A 19,145-nucleotide genomic window follows, 5' to 3' on the forward strand; every position below is an offset into this window, starting at 1 on the left:
CGTGACATAAGCTTCTGTAAAGCTACTTAAAGGCAGGGGGGGAAAGCCCAAACAGGTGTCTTCTTCCGTACTTAGTTTTGTAATCCCACAACAGCTGCTTTTTACCTGTTGTTTTTAAAGAACTGATTACAGCATTTGTCTAGATTTTGAAAAATGCTGTAAAATCCAGAATGTAAATGGTCAGACAGGGTAATAATGTTTGTGAACTTATTAGCGAGGCTGGTTCTTTTCCTCCGCAAGAAAACCCCAAATCCAACACCAATCTACACCTTTTGCTTTTAATGTTGCTGAAAGTTTTGGACAATATCAGACCCAGGAGCATCTGAAGAGTACCTCCTGACACAGAGATGGCCTGTACAGATGGTCTCACTGCATAGCCTGGTTTCCACAAAAGCTGCACCAGCTCAGGCTTATTATGAAAGCGATGGAAACCTACAAGGAAAAAGGAGATATCAGAGAAACATGTCTTAAAAGAAGGATCAATGAAAAGGAAATAAGACTTGGGAGAAAAAACGGTGGCGGGAGGTTAAAAGGTGAAAGGACAATAGCAATATTACCCTACAAAAAAGGGTAAATGTCACTTGTGTGTACTCCAGCTAGTTCTATTTATCTTCAGCAATTAATATTAACTCAGAAGACATTAGAATGAGTACTTTCAAATGTGTAAGCATTACCATATGGCCTACTGTCTTAAGAACAGAGTAAGAAACTATCTTGGCTTACATCAGGGCAATATTGAACAGGAATGTCCTTCAAGAGCTACTAGGCTGTTTCACCACCCAGAATGAATATAAAACTTTAAGTAGCAGATAAAAGCATCAGGACCTTGAGGAGAACCACGCTTTTTATAGTATTGGAGCACAGGAATCGGCAAATAGTTGTTCCAACGAGACTGTTTGTAAAAGCTTTAACTAGGAAGTTCAATCAGAAGTAAGTGAAGGATGACAGCCAGACTTGTTATTCTAAAAATGACCTTTTAATCAACAGCCATTGAAACATTACTAATTCAACAATTGCATTGGAAGCAATTATACTCTGACAGAAACTTCCTCCTGCATTCAAAAGTCACAGCCACTTTCAACTGTAGACCATCAGAATGATCCTCAATAGGCAGCACATTCACAATATTTTTTAAATAAACACAATTAAACCTCTCAAGCATCCATTGGCTTCAAGTCCCCCTTCAAAACCCATATTTTCCTCAGGGTCTTTAGTCTAATCCCTTAATCCTCAATCCCAAATAATAACTAAGTTCTGACGCGTGTGGCTACATTTGCTCTTGTTCATTCCTTGCTAACATGGGCTTCTCCCTCTCTACTCAGAAGGCTGTTAAATATACATAACATTTAAATGTTAATTATTTATTGAATGGTATTTGAATGTTTTGATTGTTCATTACCTGCCCCGAGCTTCCCAGAGAATGGCAGGTTATGAGTTTATTATAATTGTTATTCCTATTGTCTTTCTCACCGGACATTTCTGTTTGTAAACTCATGTAAGCCCTGGGAACATTCTTTGCTTTAAAAAACAACACCCCCCCAAAAAAAACCCACTATATTTATGGCAGCACATAAATAACAACTGTATTAAATGAGCATCTTTTTTTTTTGGGGGGGGGGAGTCAAGTTTACAAGCCTTACACATTTGTTTCATCATTCTGTGTTAAGTCTTTTCTCCATAGACACTTTGACATGTCTAGTGGCCCTGTGGCCCCCCCAGAGCCTTGCGCTCTGCGGGTACAAATTTGTTGGTCATTCCCGGCCCTAGGGAGGTGTGTATGGCCTCAGCCAGCGCCTTCTTGATCCTGGCCCTAACCTGGTGGAATGAGCTCCTGGAGGAGCTATAGGCCCTGCAGGAGCTTCCAGCGTTCAGCAGGGCTTGCAAGATAGAGCTCTTCTGCCAGGTCAAAGACATTGTTACATGATTGGCACACTTGGGGTTTATCCGCCCTTCCTTGCCTTCTTTTCAGGGACAGAATCGTGAATTTTATGGTTTTTGCGCATCTTATTGTCCTTTATTTGCTGTATTTTATGTCTGTGGTTTTAAGGGCTATTTTATCGGGGGCTTGATGCAAATGCTTGTAACCCGCCATGAGCCATTGGGAGTGGCAGGTAAAAAGTCTAATAAATAAATAATGCCCCATCGACACATACATTTGCAGTTACGTTTTTCTCCCTGACAACGCAGGTAACCATTCCAATGTTACAGAAGCAGTCTGCTGTAACACTGAAAAGGTCAAACACCAGGAAGGTGGGGCCAATTCTGTGAGTCTTTACTAATCAATGCTGCCTAGTCAGGATCAGGGACAAAGAGATGGAAGGATCCCTTTGATCATAAGGGTCCTTCTTACTCGATTGTTGTCTTCAGTCCCAGCTGGACAGCACTGACTGGATCCACATAATTGGCTCTGTCTACACACTGTATGAGCTTTCAGTTTTATACCACAGAAAGAAGCCCCCATGCTGTTGCTATAATATCTAAAAGGCACCGTACTGTAGTATGGGCTATATGGTTTGATCAAAGCAGGCCAATGGCCAGAAAGGCATATAGTATAAGAATGTCTACATTATTGAACAGGTAGCCAGTCCATTATTTAGCTTACTACTAGATCAAAAGTGGAGTCAATTTGACCTGGTGAAGTGAAGAACGTTTACAGAACTTTCCCCAGTTTCCCCCTTAACTTTAATGAGGTTGATTGCCCCATAGTATTCTATGCTCCCTTATAATTTCTGTGAACTTTAGCGTCTATTCTGGCAGCTTTGGGCTCATTTTTATTCCTTACTAGGGGCCAAGCCCGTCACATTCAGGAATAAAATGGGTGCTAGATTGGGGGTGGGGATAGAACTCTGTGGATGGCCTCTCCCTCCCACCAGGACCTGGAAAGGCTGCAGGCCCCTGGGAAGGGGCATCTCTCACACAGCAGGCATCTGCAGCCTCCAAGCTTCAGAGGGAAGTGGAAGGAGAGGGGTGGCCAGCACTGGGCGACAGAAGGCGATTGGCTGGCCACTGGACAGACAGGCAAGCTGGTTGGAGAAGGAGGCATTCATGGGTGGGACAGCTGCCCTGAGTGGGTGTTAAGCACTGAGTGACACTTAAGACATGAGACACGCTCCTCCTCCAAGCCCTTACCAAAAATATATTATGTGGAACATGCGATGGGTATGAAAGTATATAAGGGTGAAATTGAGAAAATTGTATTTTATGTTTATACTTTCTCCCTGGTGCCTTCGTTCTATTCCTGTGCAGTTGAAAAGTTAATTCATGTTGGGAGATATCTGAAAAGGTGTACATGTACATGAATGCCTATACACAGAATAAAACTCTATTGGTCTTAAAGGTACTACTCAGATTTCACAAAGTGCACATTTTTTTTAGCAACTGTTGTGATTTAATGACCCTCCCCCAGTCCAATTTTTACCGCTTTCTTTGTTGTCTCGCTCAACCTCACATTCCACCCAAGATAAAGTACAGTTTTGTTTGGGTGATATTAAACACGAAATCTAGACCATGTTGGAAAATCAAAAGAACATGGTCCCTCCAATGCTGTATCTCAACTCAGCACATATCAAATTAAGCTACTTACATTTCATAGAAGATCCATTCAAGAGCTGATCTTAACATCAGCGCCTGAAAAAAACCTTCCTTCTACTCTTATTTTTTAAAATGTTTATTACATCCAGCCTAAGGTATAGCTCTGGTGAGTTTGAAAGTTTGCACAATGCCAAGTCCAATATTATGCATATTAATTTCTTCTTTTTGGATTACCCATGGATCTATACAGCTATATATTTCTTCTACATTACAAAGGAACAAAATAAGAGAGATGGTATTAAAATATACTTAGGTTTGCCATCAGGGACTAAGTTTAAGCTAGTACTTTGAATTGTATCCTGAAAGCCAGTATGCTTGCTGACCACTAAACATTTCACACTGTAGGTGGTAACTTAGCCTCCAACTTAGCTGGGTCATCTGATTTCACTAGCCAAACACTGGTCAAACCGTTACTTGAACACTCATAAATCCAACTGTATGAACTATGAAAATATTAAATTCTAATTCATGATCTACTAGATGGAAGATAATTAAGAGAAGAAGCAATTTGCATTAGCTTTAATTCTGGAACCAAGTACAGTGAAAACAGTTTAAAATGTATTAAGCTCAACAGAAAGTCTGAGAGTCAGGTAGTGGGTGTCTTTTACTAAATTATGTTCCTATGTAGCCAGAATCCTGGAAGATGCAAGTGATTGACTCCTGATATTGCTATCAGATAACATTATCCATCCAATTAATAACGAGGGCACTTTTTGCTTTATGATTATGGCTAAATACTAGAAAGTTGATGACTATCCAATGATGCCTAAACTATACAGCCATCCAAACATTGCCAAGTTACTACTACCAGTTAAGACTGGAAGAGATAATGGCTTTGAGCCAAGAAGAAACAAGAAATGGTTACATGCCTGTAAGAATCAATGGCCCAGGTCACCCACATTAAAAATTTAACCAGGCCTCCAGAGGCAGCCAAGGGCAGCAGCCATATCTTGCACAAGAACTCTGGGATCAAAGGGGCTCCAGGAGATTATTAGAAGAACAAAACAGGACTGTGCCTCATCTTTTCAAGAGCCTCAGGTTGCAATTCAACTATAATATCATCTTCGCATATGCCTTCTCCTTGTCAAACTCCTTGTCATTCCTCTCCTTTGGCACTCCTTTCAATAGTTTAGCTTATTCACAGTTAAAGACCTAAAAGAGTCAAATGTTTCATCTTGAGTAGGCAGGTGCAGCAGACAGCTCAAGCAAGATTCTTGGAAGCAATATGGATCGTGAATGTGAAATGGGACCCTGAAAACTTTTGCTCAATATACAGAAAAGTTGAAAGACTCTGGGTGACATTCCCTGACAGGGGGATATAGGAGGAGGGCAGTGCTCTATTAACTGTATTCCTCGGGCCACAAAGCATTTACACAACAGATGCAATCACCAACCCTACTCTTCCAGATTCTGGAATGCAGTAGTCAAATCTTTTAAATCAGTGGCTGAAATCAGAACACTTAGTTTTACGTATAAAGAGCCATAATCTCTTATATCAGGATCTCCCCGCCCTTACACTCCACTTAGTGCCAGTTTGATATTTGCTTCTCTCTGCCTTTCCTACAGTAGAGTCCTTTTGCAAAGTTACTTCAATGGGCTGGGCTGAGAGTGAAAGTGTGCAGAATTGTACTGTTAAAGTCTCAAGCTCCTTTACAATTAAAGTGCTCCACTGCCACTCCCTCAAATAAATTTACTTAAAGCAGTGCATAGCTCAAGGTAGCTCATCAGATCTTAGAAGTTAAGCAGGGTTAGCTCTGGCTAATATTTGAATGGGAGACCTCCAAGAAATATCAGGGTCATGACTCAAAGGCAGGCAATGGCAAGCCACCTCTGAACAGCTCTTGCCTTGAAAACTATACTGGATCACCAGCCTGTGTCTTGAGGCTGTACCATACAAGACTACAGAGTGGGGCTCACATGATGGAATGCTTCTCCCAACAAAATAATTGCCGTTATACAGAAAAACAAGGGGTATCTGAGATAATTCTACCCAGCATTACCCAGCCTTTTATTGTTCAGCAGAGAACTCCTTTGCATGGACAAGCATTTGAGCCGTCTTCAGTCTCAAACAGTACAGCTTGGATACAAGCTGATCACCTCAGTGAGAACTAGGAAAAGTTCACTGGAATGAAGCATTGTTTCTGATTTAGCATGCTAGTTCAGAGAGCTTGTGAATTAGTTTAGCTTGAGTTCCCCCCAAAAGATCTTATCCTGCGCCACAACAGCCGGAGACAATACGACAACATAAATAACTGCAATAATTTAAAGCTGTATTTAACACTAGCAAGGTATCTGGGAATAAGCACCATTATACTCAGCAGGAACAACCCCTCAGTAAATTTGCAGAAGCCTGTAGACTCTTTCCAAGAAACTCACCCCACTGAATATTATTATTATTAGATTTATAGCCCGCCACTCCCTTGCGGCTCGTGGCAGGTAACAATATCACAAATCCCCATTAAAACCCCATAAAACAATAATAACATTGCCAATATTGCCGGCATGGCAAGAATGGCAGCTCAACTCCCCCCCCTCCCACTACTAGCAGGTGGAGAGGAGGTCCTGATGATGTTTTGCTTCGGGTCCAGAACCCGAGTCCCCGGGGGAGGCATAGATCTATTATCAGCCCCGGCCTCAACCATAAACCTGGCGGAAGAGCTCCATCTTGCAGGCCCTGCGGAACGTTGAAAGATCCCGCAGGGCCCGCAGCTCTCCCGGGAGCTCATTCCACCAGGTTGGGGCCAGGACCGAAAAGGCCCTGGCCCTGGTCGAGGCCAGGCGTGCTTCCCTAGGGCCGGGAACAACCAACAGGTTTTCACCCGCAGAGCGCAAGGCCCTGCGAGGGGCATAGGGCGATAGGCGGTCCCTCAGGTATGTGGGTCCCAACTCGCGTAAAGCCTTGAAGGTTAGAACCAGAACCTTGAACCGGATCCAGGCAGCAATTGGCAACCAGTGCAGCTGCCTCAGCACTGGCTGGATGTGGGCCCTCCAAGATGTGCCAGTGAGGACCCTAGCAGCTGCGTTTTGCACTAGCTGAAGTTTCCGGATCAAGGACAAGGGAAGGCCCGCGTAGAGCGAGTTACAGAAATCTATTCTGGAGGTGACCGTTGCATGGATCACTGTGGCTAAGTGTTCAGGGGACAGGTAGGGCGCTAATAGTCGGGCCTGGCGAAGGTGGAAAAACGCCTGGCCTGCTACTTTTTTGACCTGCGTCTCCAAAGTCAGGGAGGCATCAATGGTCACACCCAAGTTCCTGGCCTGGGACATGATGGTGAGTTGCGTCCCTGCCAGGGTGGGAGAATACAATGGAACTTGCCACTGAGTAAACATGCACAGCCCTCGCTTCCACAGCAACAGGGCATAAGGTTCCCGCCTAAATTGTCTCTACTTACAAAGGGAGCCAACAATTTAGAGTAAAAATATATTGTTCCTTTATTAAAGGCTTCATGTGAGAAAAGGGAGCAGGTGAAGCCTTTCAGAGTATTAAGGTAAATAACACCACCAGGAATCCCGATAAGCCTTTATTGGAGGAGGGCATTTTGTTTCTCCAGGCTGATCACAGCCCCACAACCGACACCCAAACAACAACATCCAACACCCAAACAACAACATCCAACGCTCTGACGTCGAGTCGAAGGTATATAAAAGCAACCAACTGGGTCAGCTTAGACCAGGAGTAGTCAAACTGCGGCCCTCCAGATGTCCATGGACTCCAATTCGCTGGCAGGGAGCTCCTTAGAGCTGCTCCTGCAGAGCAATTCTCTAAAACTCTCGCAGCCCCACCGACCTCACAGGGCGCCTGTTGTGGGGAGAGGAAAGGTCTTTGTAGGCCGCTATGGGACTCCTTCGGGTGGAGAAAAGCGGGGTATAAAAACTAACTCCTTCTACGGGGCCCCGACTGCTATACAGCCCTCTTTCCTCTTCGGGAACAATGAAACTCGGGAAACTGGGAAGAGGCGCGCAGCCAGGACGCACCAGGATAATCATGGCGGAAACAAAACCGCCAGAAGAAAGCCTCCCTTCGCAAGCCCCCCGCATGCGCACGACCACTCAGGCGAGGGGATGCGGCTCGCGCACCCCCACCCCCACCGTCTACACATGCGCACACCGACCCTGTTCGTTCCCGCACCTCTTGCCTGCCTTTCTCTCCCCCCTTTGCGCACGCGCAGTCACTCGCGCTCACCGCCTCCTCCCCCGTTTCCAACGGTTCAGGCCGCACACGGTGCTGAAAATGAAACTCGCGCGTCCCTGCGCTGATAAAACGCCACCCGCCGTTCTTACCTCAGCCGGACCCCGAGTCTCAGGCTTTCACTTCGCCCTCGCCGCAAACTGCCGAGATACGCGCGCCGCGAAGGGGGGGAAAAAAGAGGGGGGGGGACAAAACGTAAAACTGCGCAGATGTCCGCTCCACGCAGCTCCCCTTCCAGACCGCAAACCCGCCACACGCATGCGCCTTCCGCCCAGCGCGTGACGGCTACCGCGCGCATGCGCCCTCGCGCGAGAGCGCCCCCTTGAAGTAGCGGCTCCCCCTTTCCAACTATCGCGATAAATTGAGCGGGCCGGCCCTTCGGGTTGTGTTAAACAGGGATTTCCAGGCCTCGGTCGGGCTGTTTTTGGGGGCTTCTCTGGTGCGTTTCCCAGTTTCCGCCCCAAGTGCTTGGGGGGGAAAAAACCCCGACAAAACGCAACCGCAGCTGTGCCGTATATTGCCTGGGTTTTGACGGCTGTAGGGCTATGAACACAATATTTACTTCGCAATAGATACCTTACTGCAGAACAAAGTCTGAGTCCAGGGTTGCCTTTAAGACCAACAAACATTTATTCAAGGTGTGAGTTTTCGTGGATATTGAAATTACCAGACAAGCCCAGGTGGAGCTCATATCTAATTATTCTGTTCTACAACTGGGGATGCATCTGCCATTTTTATTCCCTCTACTATCTTTTCCGAACTGGAGTTGAACTGATAGCCTTATAAACTCAGCTAACTCTAGCAAGGCACTGCTAATCATTGTCATTCTACTGCATATTTGTTTACTAATTGACTGTTAATTTACTCTCTCATATACGTAAGCTGGTGATTTCCATTTCGTTGTCTGAAGAAGTGTACATGCACACGGAAGCTTGCCCACCTTAAATAAAACTTTGTTAAGTCTTATAGGTGCCACTGCACTCAAACTTTGTTCTGCTGCTCCGGCCCAACCCACCTGAATGCCTTAATTGTTTATTTGATAGAGGATGCTGTCTTCTGCGCTTTTCACAGGGAGAAAAAGAAGCAGGAACCTTGGAGCATTATAAAGACCATCAACATTTTATCCCTGCATAATTTTTGGTGGTCCTGCAGATATATTATGTCACAAGGGGAAAGGCAGGGTCAACGGGGCATGAAATGTAGCAAGATCAAAAGGATATGTAACTGGGAAACTGACGAACCTTTGACTCTGCTGTTTACTTTTAAATACACCCTAAATAAAATGTCTGCGAAGTGATTAATCCCTCATAGCATCTAAACAGGCAGGCTCTGTCTAGTTCTTACAAGCTTATGCAGGAATTGAACAAAATTTGGTTAGTAAATAAGGGGAAAGTGAAACAGGAGTCCAGACAAACATGTATTTTTACAGGTGCTCCTGCATGCCTGTATCATTTTCTTGCAACAGTTTAACAGGTCTACCCATCCAAAATTTTCCCCAGGTAACACAAGACTCCTTGCTTTTTGCTGAATCAGATTTGTCAGTTACTGTATGGCATGTGTGGAGTGTATCCAGGAGACCTGCGGATTTTCTGACAGCCAGTAAAGGGACGTTCACAGGTGACCACAGGTTTGTGGCCATTGCCTACCTCTGCGTTGTGACTTCTAGTGTTCCTTGAAGGATCTACCACTCGAATCCTTGGCGGTCTCCCATCCAAATACTAGCCAAAGTCAGCCCTGCTTAGCTTCCAACATCTGACAGGATTTGGTTTCCTGGATTAACCTAGAAACTTCTTTGGAAGTAAGCCTGATTAAGAGATTGGTGGAGCAGGTTGTCCTCTCAGCCAATATGCTGCTGTTGGTGCTGGATTTTTTTGCCTTGTTGATAATATGTTTCCACTCTTGGCAATTGGTGACAGTAGTTTTGGCCTAGCTTGGTATAGTGGTTGAAAGCGGCAGTTTCCAAATTGGTAAGCCAATTTTGAGTCCCTGCTTCTCCACATGCAGCCAGCTGGGTGAACTTGGCCTTGTCACAGTCCTGTTAGAGATGTATTTATTTAGATTTTTGTACCACTCATCCCTACAGCTCTGGATGGTTTACATCAGTGGTCCGCAACCTTTATTAGGCTGCGGACCGGTGGGGGGGGGGAGGGCGATCCGGCTGCCACGTGCACGGCCGCAAACACGCGTGTGCGGACCTGCCACGCATGCGCGTTTGTGCTGGTGACCGTGCTTACCGCTCCTCCCCCTCCTGCAAAAAGAAGCTTGCCAGACCGCAGGTTTGTGTCCTGGGAAGTTTCTCACTGCGGGGGGGGGGGGGGGGCGGGGAGAGGGAGCCATCACGGCATGGCACCGGGCCACAGCCCAGTGGTTGGGGACCACCGGTTTACATACAACATTTTGGAACATTTACACAGAACACTATCAATATCAATACAACAATAACATACCAACTAGAACAATATTTCAACAACAGTAACTTTGACACTCCCTTGGTAGGTTTGACCTCTCAGTCTGTTCTCACAGAGCAGTCTCTCATAGCCCCATTTCTCTCACAGGGTGTCTGTTGTGGGGAGAGAAAGGGGAGGCGATTGTAAGCTGCTCTGAGACTGCTTGGGGCAGCAAAAAGTGAGATATAAAAACCAACTCTTCTAAATAAAAATGCAATTCCTTCTGAGTGAACCTTTTAAGGTTTGCTTTCTGATAGAATCCTGGTTGTGCAAACCTCACCGAAGTAACTGCCTTACAGTGCAGACCCAGGATCTAGTTTAAGCCCTTTGAAATAAACAGGGTTAGACCAGAGTGACCTGCATGCAATCTCACCTTTAGTCCATTGCATCAAAAATACGGAGAAATCTAGTGGCATCTTGGAGACTTAGCCTCGCTCTCAAGCTGGCTTTTAGTGCACGAAAACCTATAAGAATAATAAAAGTCTGTAAGGTTCCACTAGTGTATTTATAGAGCAAAACGGAGCTCCTTATTGCCTTCCAACCTCCCTGTCGGAGAGGAATGCGCCTGCTTTGTAATTTGCAAAACAGTATTGGTGTATTTATCGCGCGGCAGAACTGCACATAGGAAACTAAATAATAACAATAATAATAATACAGCCCAGTAGGTGCAAAGATCAGATTGGGCAAATAACAGATTAGGCAAGCTCCCTAAATACGGACACCTAATACCAAACACCACGCCTGCCTCGGGTTAAAGCGCCTCGCAGCAGCGCCGTAAGCAAAGGAGTCCCAGCCCCGAAAAGCAGCGTCGCTCCCACCGGCCGAGTTTTTGCTTTTATTTGGCGCTGCGAGAAGCAGCAGAGGGGGCGTGGTTACGAGTGAGTAGGCGGAGCTGGAGCGCTTCGCTTCTCTGGAAGACGTCGGGATGGGGGGGGTGGACATGACGCGGCTGTCTCTGATTGGCCAAGTGCGCCTCCGGGTTGGCTGTGGCTCTTTCGGCTTGGTGACTCCAGCGCTCAGGTAGGGGGCGGAGGGGGCAGGTGGGGGGCAGGTGGGGGGGTGGCTGCTGGTTTGCAGGGAGCGCCTGGCCGTGTCCCCTCATCGAGCCTTTGCCAGTTTGGTCGAGGGTTGCCAGCTCTGGGTTGGGAAAGACCTGGAGACTTTGGGGGTGGAGCCGGGAGTGGGCGGGATGGGACCTCCATGGAGTCTGATGCTAGGGAGTCCCCCCTCCAAATCAGTCATTTGCTCCAGGGGAGCTGATCTTCCTAGTCTGGAGATGAGCTGTAAAAGTGGGGGATCCCTACGCCTCACCTGGAGACAGGCTTCTCTAGCTGAGAGTGGGTGGGATTTGGGGTAAGGTGACCAGATTGTCCCACTTTTGTTGGGACATCTGTGGGTACATGGCAAATTGTACTTATGTTGGAATTTTTAAAAAATATATTACAATACTATTTTTGCGTTCTATGAAACTTTTTCTTGCTCCATATAGACCAAATTTTAAATCAAGACCCCCCCCCCAGTCAATGGTGTCCCGTTTTACCAATGTTAAAATCTGGTCACCTTAATTTGGGGATGGGAAGGAACGTCATCAGTGGCGTCTAAGGATATGGAATTCACCCTCCAAAGTAGCCATATTCTCCAGGGGAGTTGATCTATGTGTCCTGGAGATGAGCTGTCATTCCAGGGGATCCCCATGTCCCACCTGGAGACTGGCATCCCTAGCTGGGAGTGGGTGGGATTTGGGAGGAACATCATCAGTAGCATCTAATGCTATGGAATACACCCCCCCCCCCAAGTAACCATATTCTCCAGGGCAGCTGATCTCTTGTCGCCTGGAGATTAGCTGTAAAACTGGGAGATCCCCAGGTCTCACCTGGAGGCTGGCATCCCTACCCCCTGCTCATCCTTTTGTTGCCTTTCGTGGCCTTTGGGCTGTGGTCGATATGTGAAAATGGACAGTGGCTGCTGCGTGGCGAGGTGGGCCGACCTGAGCTACTTCAGCCTGTCAGGAGAAGGGGAAATATGATGCTCCATATTAAAAAAAAATAAATTATTGGCCAGGTAGAAGACTACTGAGGTTCACAAAGGGATTGGAATAAACCGAGATAGTTATTCAAAATAGATGGGTCATCCTTGCTTGCCAGCTTGGTGTAGTGGTTAGGAGTGCAGAATTCTAATCTGGCGAGACGGGTTTGATTTCCCGCTCCCCCATATGCAGCCAGCTGGATGACCTTGGGCTCGCCACAGCACTGATAAAGATGCTCTGACCAAGCAGTGATATCAGGGCTCTCTCAGCCTCAGATTAGACCAAGAGGATTAGACCAAGACCTCCCTCACAGGGTGTCTGTTGTGGGGAGAGGAAAGGGAAGGCGAATGGAAGCCGCTTTGAGACTCCTTTGGGTAGAAAAAAGCGGCATATAAGAACCAACTCTTCTTCTTCTTCTTCTTCTCCTTGGTCTTCAGAAAATTACAGGTTGGCATCTCTACCCAGTGTGTATGTGGGGGGACCCAGCCTCCGCATCTCCAGAGATTTATACCGCCCTGAGCCGTATGGAAGGGCAGCATAAAAATTGAAATAAATAAATATTTAGGGTGTTCTCACTGTCTTCATTTTTACAGATACATGTATGGCTGTGTACACAGTGTCCATGAAAGGAAAGGAAAGATTTAGAAGAACGAACAATCGAACGAAGAAGGAGGAGCAATAAAGAAGACAGGAAGAAGAAAGGATCCTGGGAAGGTATGGAGAGAAGGAAGGGATACTGTGAAAAAAACAGACTGGGGGAGGGGGCGGGATGGGCATAAGGGAGGGAAGCGTTGGCAGGCTGTGCAGCTTTGGGGTTTTGGAGGGCGGCTGTATTATTGGCGGTGAGCATTGCTGTCCAATTGCCGCCGACTTATGGCAACCCTGCAGGGTTTTTTTTCAAGGCAAGAGTCGTTCAGGGGTGGTTTGCCCTTGCCTGCCATCATGTCACAACCCTGGACTTCCTTGGTGGTCTCACATCCAAATATTAGCCAGCGGTGACTCTGCTTAGCTTCTGAGAACTGGCAAAACTGGGCTAGCCTGGGCCAAGTCCAACTGTCCAGGCTAAGCAAGACCTAGATCAACCCTCTGTTACCTTTCAAAAGGTGGGCAGACCGTGAAAATCTGAGGGATGGTATCAGTATGTAAAGGAACAGCCTCTTAAGGGAGGAATGTACAGTGGTGGGTTCTGAGGAGTATCCTAGCCCTGGAACTTAAAACAGTTGCAAAATGCTTGCAACTCATCTTATTAGCTGTCCTTTTCCCACTTATGGCCTTCTTGTTGTGGCTGACCTGTCCTGCTTTCACCACACAGTTGCCTGCTTGGGGTACTTGTGGACTGTAAGCTAATATGAGCAGTCAGTTTGATGCAGCAGTAAAGGCTGCAAATGCAGTCTTGGGCTGGATCAACAAAGGCATCACATCAAAATTGCAAGATGTCATAGTCCCGCTGGATACCACATTGGTCAGACCCTATCTGGAGTAGTGTATGCAGTTCTGGAGGCCTCACTTCACAAAGAATGTGGACAAAATTGGGAGGGTACAGAGGAGAGCAAAGAGGATGATCTGGGGCCTTGGGGACCAAGCCCTATAAGGAAAAGCTGAGGGACTTAGGAATATTCATCCTGGAGAAGAGGAGGTGGAAAGGGGACATGATCACTGCCTTGAAGTATCTGAAAGGTGGTCACTTGGAGGAAGGAAGGGAACGGTTCCTGTTGGCACCGGAGGACCCACAGTAATGGCTTTAAACTATGTGTTTAATGATACAGGCTTGGGAAAAATGTTCAAAGTTAGAGGAGTTCAGGGAACTGGCTCCCTAAGGAGGTGGTGAGCTCCTCAGTGGCAGTCTTCAAGCAGTGGCTGAACAGATGCTTACCCTGGATGCTTGAGACTTGTCCTGCATTGAACAGGGGGTTGGACTAGATGGCCATCAGGGTACCTTCCCACTCTCTAGGATTCTATGTTTGGACAGCCTGGTCTGACAACAGAGAAGCAGCACACTTAAGAGGGGGGACACACACCTTTGTGACAAACAACAGGAACTACGCCCCCGACACACAAACACAAGATGTCTTTCTAAATGAACAAAGAAATAAAATACGTGACAAGATTCATTGGCTCAATGCATGTTGTACCAGAAGCACACAGGAAAGCCAGTGTGGTCATACAGCTAGGATCTGAGAAATCTTCCATAAAACTCACACTGAGCTGGTCATCTCCTCTTGGTCTAATCTGCCTTGCAGGATTGTTGTGAGGGCAAAATGGAGGATGGGGGAACTTTGCATGCTGCCCTGAGCTGCTTGGAAGAACAACAGGATCCAAATGCGATTGATGGATACACACAATGATACCTTGCACTGCGTGCTAAATTAATTTGTGTTTTGATTGCCTACGCATGCTTTTCGACTGTCACTTCAGTCCCCTAAAATCCATAGTGCAGCCTTTCTCAACTTTTTTAACCATTGCGAAACCCCTGAAACATTCTTTGGGCTTCGAGGAACCCCAGAAGTGGCACGGGTGTGGTTGGGAAGCATGGATGGGTACACGCCCATTTGGGGCCCCTCCCTATCCCACCCCCTCCAGGCCCATCACTGGCCATTTTGGGAGTACGGGAAACGGGTCGACATGACCATATACGGTCACATCACCTGATAAATGTTTGACAAATTCTAAAAATATATTAAAAATTAATTAACTCCCACCCATTTGGGAAACCCTACCAGGGCTGTTAAGAAATACCAGGGTTTCACAAAACCTTTATTGAGAAAGCCTTTGTTAGTGGCTTTGCCATTGACTGGAAAGATTCGCGTTGCATTCTGTAATGCTAAATTGGTGTTGGAGACGAATGCTGCGAATACCATGGACAGCCAAAGTTACCAACAAGATAGTTTTAGAGAGGAGCAAACCAACTATGTCATTAGAAGGGAAGATATTACGACTAAAGCTCACTTACTTTGGACACATCATAAGATCAAACTCGCTAGAAAAATCATTAATACTCGGCATGGTCAGCGGCAAAAGGAAACATGGTTGCCAAAGGATCCGCTGGCTTGACATGATCAAAGCCGACACAGGGATGACCACGAACCAACTAAAAGAAGCAGTCAGAGTCAGGGACACATGGCGAAGGATTTCCTATAGAATCGCCGAGGGTCGAACACGACTGAACGGATAACATCATCATCATCAATGCTAAATACATGCTTCTGGCTTATTCCCATGAGATTTACTCACTTTTAATTGCTCTGGAGAATGCAGCCTTCGGATACAGCCTCACAGGGTTCTTATCTACTGCTTAGCAGTGTTTTTAGGTTGTGGGAGTCATGGCTGGCTATTAAAATGGCAGAATGCAATGTGACGGTCCAAACCTCATCTTTCAGGTTGCGATGTCTCCTCCCAGCGTCTGTTTCCCGTCTGTTGTGTCCAAGCTCAGCTTGGTGGTCTTGCTGCTTTTTGCAATAAGCTTCCCTTCCTGCTTAAGCGACAGAGTCACAGTGAGTATCCTTAACCAGCTGTCCCCAACCCCCGGTCTGGGGACGGGTACCGGGCCGCGGCTCCTCCTCGTCCTCCTCCCTGGCTGCTGCCTTGGGGCTGCCCTGCCACTCTGCTGCCGGCTCACCTTTGGTGCTCTCCAGCAGCCGCCATGGCTGGGGCTCCCCCTCAGTGTGGCACTGTGCAGCTGCTGATGGCGGAGCCCCCCACTGTGTGGCGGGAAGTCAGGGCCCTGGCGGGAAAGCAAGCGGAGCAGGGGCTCAGGTGGCAGCAACGTCCCTCGGCAAAAGACTACCCTCCCCCGGGGCCTCAGTAAAATTGTGAAGTGTTGGCCGGTCCCCGGTGAAAAAAAGGTTGGGGACCACTGTCCTTAATGGTTGCATTCCGAGGGAGAACCATCGGCATGATTTCAAACTCACAGGATAGGTTTACTCTCTGTTTTCTTCCTTCTGGAGTTAACCGTAGGTTTTAATGGGTAGCCGTGTTGGTCTGAAGTAGCACAATAAAACCAGAGTCCAGTGGCACCTTTAAGATCAACAAAGATTTATTTAAGGCGTGAGCTTTAAGCTCACGCCTTAAATAAATCTTTGTTGGTCTTAAAGGTGTTACTGGACTCTGATTTTATCATGGGTTTTAGTGCAGCTTGTTTAATTTCTGGAGGAAAGCTTGAACTGCAGTTATTCCCTTGGGGAGAAAATTGTTTCGGTAATTGTTGATTATATTACTCTTTCCTCCCCCACACACAGATATTTTGAACTTTTAGTAAATGCGGGGAAGGAAAAACACTTTTGTGTTTAAAACAGCTGCCAGCTTATTAAAGAAGTCGAGGAAAAGGTGTGTGAGTGAAGACCTAAGAGAGCCAGTTTGGTGTAGTGGTTAAGAGTGCGGACTTCTAATATGGCATGCCAGGTTGGATTCTGCACTCCCCCACATGCAACCAGCTGGGTGACCTTGGGCTCACCACGGAATTGATAAAGCTGCTCTGGCCAAGCAGTAATATCAGGGCTCTGTCAGCCTCACCTCCCTCACAGGGTGTCTGTTGTGGGGAAAAGAAAGGAAAGGCAACTGTAAGCCACTTTGAGACTCCTTCAGGTAGAGAAAAGCGGCATATAAGAACCAACTCTCCTTCTTCAGTAATATCAGGGCTCTCTCAGCCTCACTTACCTCACAGGGTGTCTGTTGTGGAGAGAGGAAAGGGAAGGCGACCATAAGCCACTTTGAGACTCCTTCAGGTAGAGAAAAGCGGCATATAAGAACCAACTCTCCTTCTTCAGTAATATCAGGGCTCTCTCAGCCTCACCTCCCTCACAGGGTGTCTGTTGTGGAGAGAGGAAAGGGAAGGCGACCATAAGCCACTTTGAGACTCCTTCAGGTAGAGAAAAGCGGCATATAAGAACCAACTCTTCTTCTTCAGTAATATCAGGGCTCTCTCAGCCTCACCTCCCTCACAGGGTGTCTGTTGTGGGGAGAGGAAAGGGAAGGCGACCATAAGCCACTTTGAGACTCCTTCAGGTAGAGAAAAGCGGCATATAAGAACCAACTCTTCTTCTTCTAAGACGCCCTTTGGCTTTACTACAGGTACCAGGTCACTGCTGGTAGGTAACAATTATTGTTCCTTTTCTTCACCTTGTGATTGTCAGTTGTGTGTTTACCTGCAAAGGAGGCCATCTCTGTACAGCTTGAATGGTAAAGCATTTCTGCATCAGATTAGAGACTAGCCTCCTTTGTCCTTTTCTTAAGAAGTCTTGTTTGTGATGGACAGATATTACAGTAGTCTAGTTCTAATGTAAAGAAACAGACATAATATTCAGCAAGTGTCCAAAAAGCAACCAAATTTTAATGGATGGGTTTAGAAGCAGGAGATGGGTGGGACCAATCACACTTTATGTTTCGTGTGCTGGGCCCTGGATAAGAGTCTCCTTTTTAGCCTCTGCCTTCTTTTTAAAAAATGGTTTTACAGTCCACAGATGGGTTTCTAACATCTGGGCTTCTGGGTTCCAGCTCACATGGCTCTTGGAGGCCAATTAAAGGCATCAGGTAGTAGGTGGTATAAAAAACCTCTGACTAGGACCTTGGAGAGTTGTTGGTCCAGGGGTGGCTAAACTGTGGCTCTCCAGAGGTCCATGAACTACAATTCCCATGAGCTCCTACCAGCATGGCCTATTGAAGAAGAGTTAGTACTTATATGCCACTTTTCTCTACCAGAAGGAGTCTCAAAGCGGCTTACATTCATCTTCCCTTCCCTCTCTCCACAACAGACACTGTGTGAGGTAGGTGAGGCTGAAAAAGCCCGGAGGTTACTGCTCGGTCAGAACAGTTGTGGTGAGCCCAAGGTCACCCAGCTGGTTGCATGTGGAGGGATTCAAACCCAGCTTGCTGGATTAGAAGTCGCCACTCCTAACCACTACACCAAACTATTAGGGGCTCATGGGAATTGTAGTCCATGGACCTCTGGAGACCCACAGTTTGGCCACCCTTCAGGGGTAGTCAAACTGCGGCCCTCCAGATGTCCATGGACTACAATTCCCAGAAGCCCCTGCCAGCGAATGCTGGCAGGGGCTTCTGGGAATTGTAGTCCATGGACATCTGGAGGGCCGCAGTTTGACTACCCCTGGATTAGACAATATGGATCCATATGGATCTGATTCAGTAGAAGAAGAAGAAGAAGAGCTGTTTTTTTATATCCCACTTTTCACTACCCAAAGGAGTCCCAAAGTGACTTACAAACACTTTTCCGCTTCCTGCCATCAACACCCTGTGAGATAGGTGGAGCTGAGAGAGCTCTGGGAGAACTGTCATTTGTGAACTGTTTTAAGAGAACGGTTACTGGCCCAAGGTCACCCAGCTGGCTGCATATGGGAATCAAACTGGGTGCTCCAGGTTAGATTCTGCCGCTCTTTTAACCACTACAGCTTTGCGTGTTTATTTGGCTCAGCATCTGTGTAGGAATGTCCAGTGCCTTTTTTCTAGCCTGTTTCTCCTCTTGACTTGAAGTAGATCTACCATCACCCCCTGCCTTGTGATGTAAACTGGAGTGGACAGAGATACGCCTGATCTGAGAGGGGTGGTTTTATATATCAATGAATGAATGAATGAATGAAATTTAAAAATAGCACAGTTCTTATTCAAGTCAACTGGGGTGTAGGATACAAACAGACACTAGGCCCAGTGAGCTTTCAGATCATGTTGCCAGGACTGCAGCTGAGCCAAGAGACTTTTGAGCTGAAAAGGGGCTTGATTCATGTGGAGGGGACCCCATGCTGCGGCTGGTAGTCCTGGCCTTATCCGGATGATGGTCTGCTGAAGGCTAGAGACCCTCTGGGGTATTTTCCTCGTGCCATTTCCATTTCAGGTTACATAGGCCCTTGCCCAAGGCTCTGAAATGGGACTGTGAAAATGGCAT

At 46.8% G+C, this 19,145-nt stretch overlaps 2 protein-coding genes and 1 long non-coding RNA gene across 9 annotated transcripts in view; 1 reads left to right on the top strand and 2 right to left on the bottom strand.

The window, feature by feature from the left end:
• The window catches only part of MATR3 (matrin 3), a 35,942-nt gene extending 27,891 nt beyond the window's left edge, over window positions 1–8,051 (bottom strand). The window contains exons 1-2 of one of the 5 annotated variants that reach the window (XM_077312679.1): window positions 7,873–8,051; window positions 334–432 (exon numbers count right to left, since the gene is read on the bottom strand). The gene's annotated coding sequence lies outside the window, so the exon portion shown is untranslated. Of the gene's footprint in view, window positions 1–269; window positions 433–7,872 lie in introns of all 5 variants that reach the window. The other 4 variants (XM_077312687.1, XM_077312706.1, XM_077312697.1 and 1 more) reach the window with 4 other exon arrangements.
• A 1,149-nt stretch (window positions 8,052–9,200) lies between these two features.
• Window positions 9,201–11,071, bottom strand: LOC143824898 (uncharacterized). 2 transcript variants are annotated; one of them, XR_013226907.1, is made up of 4 exons: window positions 10,973–11,071; window positions 10,601–10,691; window positions 10,228–10,340; window positions 9,764–9,815 (listed from the first exon to the last, which is right to left on the bottom strand). It is a non-coding gene; the product is annotated as an uncharacterized LOC143824898 (long non-coding RNA). The 2 variants fall into 2 exon arrangements; XR_013226908.1 differs by lacking the exon at window positions 10,228–10,340 and having other exon boundaries at window positions 9,201–9,815.
• An 84-nt stretch (window positions 11,072–11,155) lies between these two features.
• Window positions 11,156–19,145, top strand: part of SIL1 (SIL1 nucleotide exchange factor) — a 65,811-nt gene continuing 57,821 nt past the window's right edge. For both annotated transcript variants that reach the window (XM_077312737.1, XM_077312746.1), the window contains exons 1-3: window positions 11,156–11,247; window positions 12,847–12,967; window positions 15,631–15,744. In XM_077312737.1, the coding sequence (XP_077168852.1) occupies window positions 15,637–15,744 (108 nt within the window). In that variant the 5' untranslated portion in view covers window positions 11,156–11,247; window positions 12,847–12,967; window positions 15,631–15,636. The remainder of the gene's footprint in view (window positions 11,248–12,846; window positions 12,968–15,630; window positions 15,745–19,145) is intronic.

The sequence above is a fragment of the Paroedura picta genome, chromosome 1, assembly GCF_049243985.1.
Source record: "Paroedura picta isolate Pp20150507F chromosome 1, Ppicta_v3.0, whole genome shotgun sequence".
Lineage (NCBI taxonomy): Eukaryota > Metazoa > Chordata > Lepidosauria > Squamata > Gekkonidae > Paroedura > Paroedura picta.